The sequence below is a fragment of the Myotis davidii genome, unplaced genomic scaffold (genome assembly GCF_000327345.1).
Source record: "Myotis davidii unplaced genomic scaffold, ASM32734v1 scaffold1015, whole genome shotgun sequence".
Lineage (NCBI taxonomy): Eukaryota > Metazoa > Chordata > Mammalia > Chiroptera > Vespertilionidae > Myotis > Myotis davidii.
In genome coordinates this window covers 99,866-106,400 of record NW_006286319.1, presented here as the reverse complement: position 1 = coordinate 106,400, position 6,535 = coordinate 99,866, and the positions used below count along the sequence as shown (strand labels likewise).

General features: G+C 35.3%; 1 protein-coding gene across 1 annotated transcript in view; it reads right to left on the bottom strand.

Moving 5' to 3' along the window:
• NKAP (NFKB activating protein) overlaps positions 1 to 6,535 on the bottom strand; it is a 28,912-nt gene that overhangs the window by 4,295 nt on the left and 18,082 nt on the right. The window contains exons 5-8 of the mRNA XM_006757937.2: positions 4,851 to 4,914; positions 3,586 to 3,695; positions 3,412 to 3,487; positions 2,340 to 2,489 (exon numbers count right to left, since the gene is read on the bottom strand). Of these exons, the coding sequence (XP_006758000.1) occupies positions 2,340 to 2,489; positions 3,412 to 3,487; positions 3,586 to 3,695; positions 4,851 to 4,914 (400 nt within the window). The remainder of the gene's footprint in view (positions 1 to 2,339; positions 2,490 to 3,411; positions 3,488 to 3,585; positions 3,696 to 4,850; positions 4,915 to 6,535) is intronic.

The following is a 6,535-nucleotide window of genomic DNA, read 5'->3' as shown; positions in this document are numbered from 1 at the left end:
GCTGTTGGTGCATCCAGACAAAGTGAGCATAACCTACCCTATTGTATTGCCTGTTTGCTCCTCATTTCATTAATTTATAACCATGTATTAAAACAGCATACCTTCTTTTAAAAAAATATTCATATTTAATTGATTTCAGAGAGGAAGGGAGAGCTGAGAGAGAAGTAGAAACATCAACCTGGGCATGTGCCCTGACTGGGAATCGAACCCATGACCTCCTGATTCATAGGTAGACACTCACTCAACCACTGAGCCACGCAGGTCAGGCATGATCATCTTTTTATGTATTTATAGGTCATATATATTTCTTCTTCTGACAAATGCCTCTTCGTATCATTTTCCCACTTTCTTTTTTTAAAAAAAAAAATATATTTTTATTGCTTCTTTCTTACCTCAGCTTGGAACTTGTCTTTTTACTTATTTTAAGATGCCTTTTGATGAACAAAAGTTCATATTTTTAACCTAGGCAAATTTATCAATATTTTATCTTATGGTTATTTCATATTTTTGCCCTTTAAAAAACACTTCCTCCACCCCAAGTTCTAATAGATATCTGCTCATATTTTACACTGAGTGTTAAAGTTGTTTTTGACATTTAAGTTCTTAACCTAGCTGTACTGATTTTTAAATATGGTAATATAGGGTTCTACTTTCATCTTTTCCCATACACATAACCATTTTTTCCCCTGAACCATTTACTGAATAGTTCCTTCTTTCCCCAGTGATCCTATAGGCTATCTCTTTCATATACCTAAGTTACATACATGCATGACTCTGTCCCTGGACTCTGTATTTTATTCCATTGAACAATTCATTTGTTCCCCAACACTTTTGAAAGTGCTGTAAGCTTCATAATAAGTCCTCATATCTGGTAGAACAAGTCTCATCTTCCCCCTCTTTTTCAGAAGTGACCAGGCTATTCTTGGCCCTCTCGTCTAACAAATACATTTTAAAACCAACTTATGAAGTTTCATGGAAAACTCTGTTGTGATTTTGATGAGAACTTTACTGAATCTACAGATCAATTTGGGAAGAACTGATAACTTTACAATATTGCCTTTCTGTCCATGAGCATGGTATCTCTTCATTTATTTTTAAATGTCTCTTAATAGTGTTTTATAGTTTTCCCTGTAGAGGTCCTAGACATTTTTTATTAAGATTTATTCCTGCCGGGCCAGTGTAATTCAGTGGTTGAATATCAACCCATGAACCAAGAGGTCCTTGGTTCCATTCCCAGTCAGGGCACAAGCTCATGTTGTGGGCTTGAATCCCAGTACGGGCATGCAGGCAGCCGATAGATGTCTCTTTCTCATCGATGTTTTAATCTATCCCTCTCCCTCTAAAATCAATAAAAACATATTAAAAAATATTTATTCCTAAATCCTTCATATTCTCTGATACTATTACAAATGTTGTTTACTTTTTATTTAATTACATTTTCTAGTTGTTTGTTGATGGTGCATAGAAATGCAATTCATTTTTGTGTATTAATCTTATATACAACTATTTGTTAAACCCTTATTATTTATAATTTATCTCTAGGTTCTTTAGGATTTCTATATAAACAATCCATATCATTCACAAAAAGTGACTGTGTTATATCTTCATTTCCAGTCCTTATGCCTCCAATTTCTTTTTATCTTATTGTGCTGAACCTCAGATATAATATTCTTAAATGTTGGGTCTCAGAATTATAAAATTCTGCAAGTGCTTCAGGGGTACTGCAAATGTTTGCCTTCAATTTTATTTTAAAATACGTATCTACCTTTACAAGTTTATAAAGTTTTTGAAAATCCAAACTTCAGTTTGATCTCGGTAGAGATGCCCTTTTCATTCTCCTTGTTCTTCCTGGTACTTTGCTTTCTCTTCCCTAATTTTATATTCATTCCCCCATGCTGAACCTGATGTCTGTCATAATCCTTTTCTGCTCTTCGTTCTCAGAGGCCACAGAGAACTAGAGAGTCCATGTTTTCTGAGTCCACAGAGGCAAACTTAGAATCCAGGAAACATTGTTTTATGAAAATGCTTTCCTCATGAGGAGTGATAAATAGCTGAATTTAACAATATCCTCCAAAGGATAAACTATCTGTACCAAAATATGAAATAAGAAAGGAAACTGGAAAAACTGATTCTTTGACACAGATGAGTTTGAAGCTCAAGTGCATACATACTTAGAATTTTAGACAACTATATTTATATTAATAAATCCAGTATTAAAACAATACTTTACTTTTCATTAGGAATGATCACTTAATGAAAATCAATCACCAAATATAAACCTGGTAGTGAGAAAGGAAATGATTTCATCATAAAAATTTACTCCAATGCCAAGAACGTACCTGCTACCACTCATTACATAACCCGAGCATTCAAATGATGCAATTTCTTCACTTGTCAAACCAATTTCACCTCTTCGTGGGATACGTTTTCCAGCTTTTACATATTCAGCCATAGCTGCACCTTCACCAGGTAACAGAGCATGGCCATAGCTACAAAGTAATTCAGAATTCAGAAAAGGTTCATTATAAAAACCTCATCATCTAAAGAGAACACAAAAATTCATTTACTCTCAGCAAACATTAGGATTAACAATTGCTGAGTGGAAGCATGCTAGGAAGCCCAATATTAATTAATTTAATTAGTAACCTACGTAACTAACTCAGAAGTGCAGAGATATTTTGGAAGAACAAAAGAACTGGTGTTAGTATGTATATATTCATATTTTACAATTATGGATAAATTTATCTCTACAGGTACTGCTTTTACTGCTTCTTTCAGCAAATTTCTTTTCCTTAAAAAAAAAGGAAAGAAATAATATAGCTCAAATTTAACATACTGTTTAGCCTTCTAACCAATAACACAGTAACAATTATCTATTACCTTTCATTCAAGGGGACTTTAAAACCTATCATCCCTTCATTCAATTCATTGAACACTTCTTAAATACCAATTAACCAAAAATAATCTCTGATCTTGTAGAATTTACATATTAATAAGAATATAACTGAAATACAATGTAGAATATATAATACATATCACAAAAGAAATAGAAAATTCTATGAGGATTAAAGGAAGAAGGAGGGTGGGAAGCACACCTACTTGTAGAGGTATTGGGAATCAGCACATGCCCCTCCTATTCAAATGGGCTTTGAAGGATGGTAAGGATTTTAACAGGAAGACATTTAAGGTATTGAGGAAAACAGGGCTGAAGAAAATAGGGAAAGCATGTTGGAGGAAGAAATAAGGGAAACAAGGCACAATGTGGGAAAGTGCACAGTAAACACAGGAAAATTTAGTTTGGCTCAGTTGGAACCTGGGGTATAAATGAGGGAGCAGACGGAAGTAAGCTTGGAAAGGTAAGTTAGGGCCCAACTTTTGGGAAGCTACTTTGTAAATGCACTGTCAACTTACTTCAGAGGTTTATCATCTTGAGAGGCAAGTGTTTTTGGAGCCTCTGGGCCAATTAAATCTGAGGGTTCTTCAGGCTCTGCATGAAAGATGTTCAGAAAAATAATTCACGTTTTGACAAATTGGTTAATTTAATGTTTTATCTGTTCTGAGTCAAAGTCTATCAGAAGAACCTACTTGATCTATCCTTCCAGGGATTCTCCAGAAACTCTTCTTGGGAATCTTTAGAGCTTGAGTCACTGGAATCTTTTCTGCTCTTCTTAGACTTCTTTTTCTTGTATTTTTTCCTGTAATTATTATAATTTGATACAAATTGACTTAATATTCCCATGTTAAAGGGTATATTATTTTTTCAAGGCAATGAAAAGACTGATTAAAATGATTTGAATTCTCAGCTTATTCAAACTTTTTAGAGAATTTTAATTTAAAAATCTTCTAACTTATTTAACCAAATTATGTTTCACTATAAAAAAAGATCCCTAAAGGGAAAAATGAAATAAATTTCTCTTGATATAGAAAGATAACAAAAATAAAGCAGTTTAAAAAACAGCTTTTACCAATTTGAGCAGCAATAATTTCAAGTGTATTAGACTAAAGAACATTAAACATATATCAATACTTGGGTTCATAATGATGTTAAAATAACCCAGCTCATTATTTTAAAAACTCATAAAACAAAAAAGGTAAGCAACTGGGGGGTAAGAGATCAACCAAAGGACTTATATGCATGCATATAAACTTAACCAGTGGACACAGATAGTAGGGGTGTGAGGGCCTGTGCTGGGGGGAGGAGTGGACTGGGAGAGGTCAGGAGAGGTCAATGGGGGAAAAAGGAGACAGGTAATACTTTCAACAATAAAGAATTTTTAAAAAGTAAGCAATTATCCTGTCCTTTCTATATAAACTGTACTTCAGAGTTACCAAATAGTTGGTGAGGGTAGGTTTCTCTTATAAATACAGAGGACAGAACATGTTAAAAGGACATGATAATACAATCAGCAAAATCCATACTGCAGGAAATTCTACAGGACGAATAATTTGGTTTCTTCAACAATTTGCAAGATCAAAACAGGAGAGGATAGAGATGTAAGAGACATATAAATCAATGGCAATTTATGACATTACTTGGAGCCTAATTTAAATATACTGTACAAAAAACTACCAAGAATTGAGATTATTGTTAAATATTTTTAGTACTGTAGTTATGAGGGTTTTTTTTTTTAAAAAAAGAATGCCTATCTTTTAGAGAAACATGGTGGTTTATGGATGGAATGATATCTGGGATTGGTATCGAAATAATGGGGGGAGGCAGTGGAGACTGCCCATGAGTTGGTAATTGTGCAAGCTGGGCAAGAGTTACATGGGGGATCATTTTACTGTTTTATGTAATTTTATATATATTTGAACTTTTCCATAATAAAAATTAAAGAAAAAAAACTGACGATCTGCGTTTCTTCTTCTTTTCCTTTTTCTTGGCTTTCTTTGATCTCCTTTTTGTGTCTTCATCTGCGAATTAAAGCACATTAGAAATTTTTAAAAAATTTAACTCTATACCCCCGATACTTTTGACTAGATAAATATCCCATTGCTGTTCTATTTGTTGTTACACAGACTTAATTAATTAATTTATTGCTACTTCTCAGGAAGTATGCTAGGCACTGGGGACATAGAAGTTAAAGTCACACTAAGTATTTGGTGATATGGGATATTATTATTTTTATTACATGAAATAATATTGTGATTAAATAGGAAAATGTCACAAAAGAGATGTATACAGAAATCCTTGGGGTAACAGTGTGATATTTGTAATTTACACAAGACTATCTCAGAAAAAACATATTTGAAGCCTATATTTCAAAATACTAACAATTGTTAAAATCTAGGTGATATGTATATGGTTTTATACTACTCTCTTTACCTTTATGAATGTTTAGGTATCTTCATGATGGAAAGAGAGAAAACACAAAACATGGTACTTGTGTTTTTTTGTTTTTTTTTGGGGGGGATGTTTTCCAAGAACTCAGTCTAATGGAAGAGACAGAGGTGAAGAGATAAATAGAATCTGGAGTGATAGGGGGAAGCCTGGGGCACTCTGGGCCTACAGGAGTATCAAAAGCAGGCTGATATGGAGAGGGTGGTTGAGGAATTGTTGGCCAGGCACAGGTGACTCTTAAGCTACTTCTTTTTAAGATCAGTTTTTTTAAAAAAATACATTTTATTGATTTTTTACAGAGAGGAAGGGAGAGGGATAGAGAGTCAGAAACATCGATGAGAGAGAAACATCGATCGACTGCCTCCTGCACACCCCCCACTGGAGATGTGCCTGCAACCAAGGTACATGCCCTTGACTGGAATCGAACCTGGGACCCTTGAGTCCGCAGGCCGACGCTCTATCCACTGAGCCAAACCAGTCAGGGCTAAGATCAGTTTTTAAAGAAAAAAAAATATAATAAAATCAGTTTTATTACAAAAGTAATGCATGCCAATTGCTGAAATGAGTAAGCCAAGCCGCATGCGGGGAGAGACTGGCATTGCAGGCGGACAGACTATCTGTATCAAGTAACAAAATCAAGGGAAAGAATATGGGATATTGAGGAGACAGAAAGTAGTTCTCAAGCTACAGAGGATGCTCTGAGATAAAGTGAGAGAGTATATGTGATTAGAGTGGATTAATCAAGGTCTGAACTTTACCCGGAAGGCCATGAGGAGCTACTAAATGAAGCATTTTAAGTAGGGGACTGAGATGTTCAGATTTGTGCTTTAAGAAAGTCCAGTTTCCCAGCAACGAGGAACAAAAGTGACAATGGAGGCCAGGAAACCCAGGTAACATGAGAGGAAGGGGCACCTTTGTGTAATGTCTCCTTAGAGGAGGCACCCTCTGTCAATCATCAGCCAGCACTGGGCACAAAAAAAGGTGGCTTTTTGATGTGTCACCCCACAGGGGGTATCTTCCTTCCTTAAATCAGCTGCCAGCCTGAAGGGGGACCTTTATATGTAACTTTTTGAAAATTGCACAAAGGTTCACACTGAGTGTGAGAATTACACAAAAGAGCTGCTTCACTGGGCTGATGCAGCCCTGTATGGCTTGGTTTGGCATCACACGCCCTGCAGCCCCCACCCAAACTGG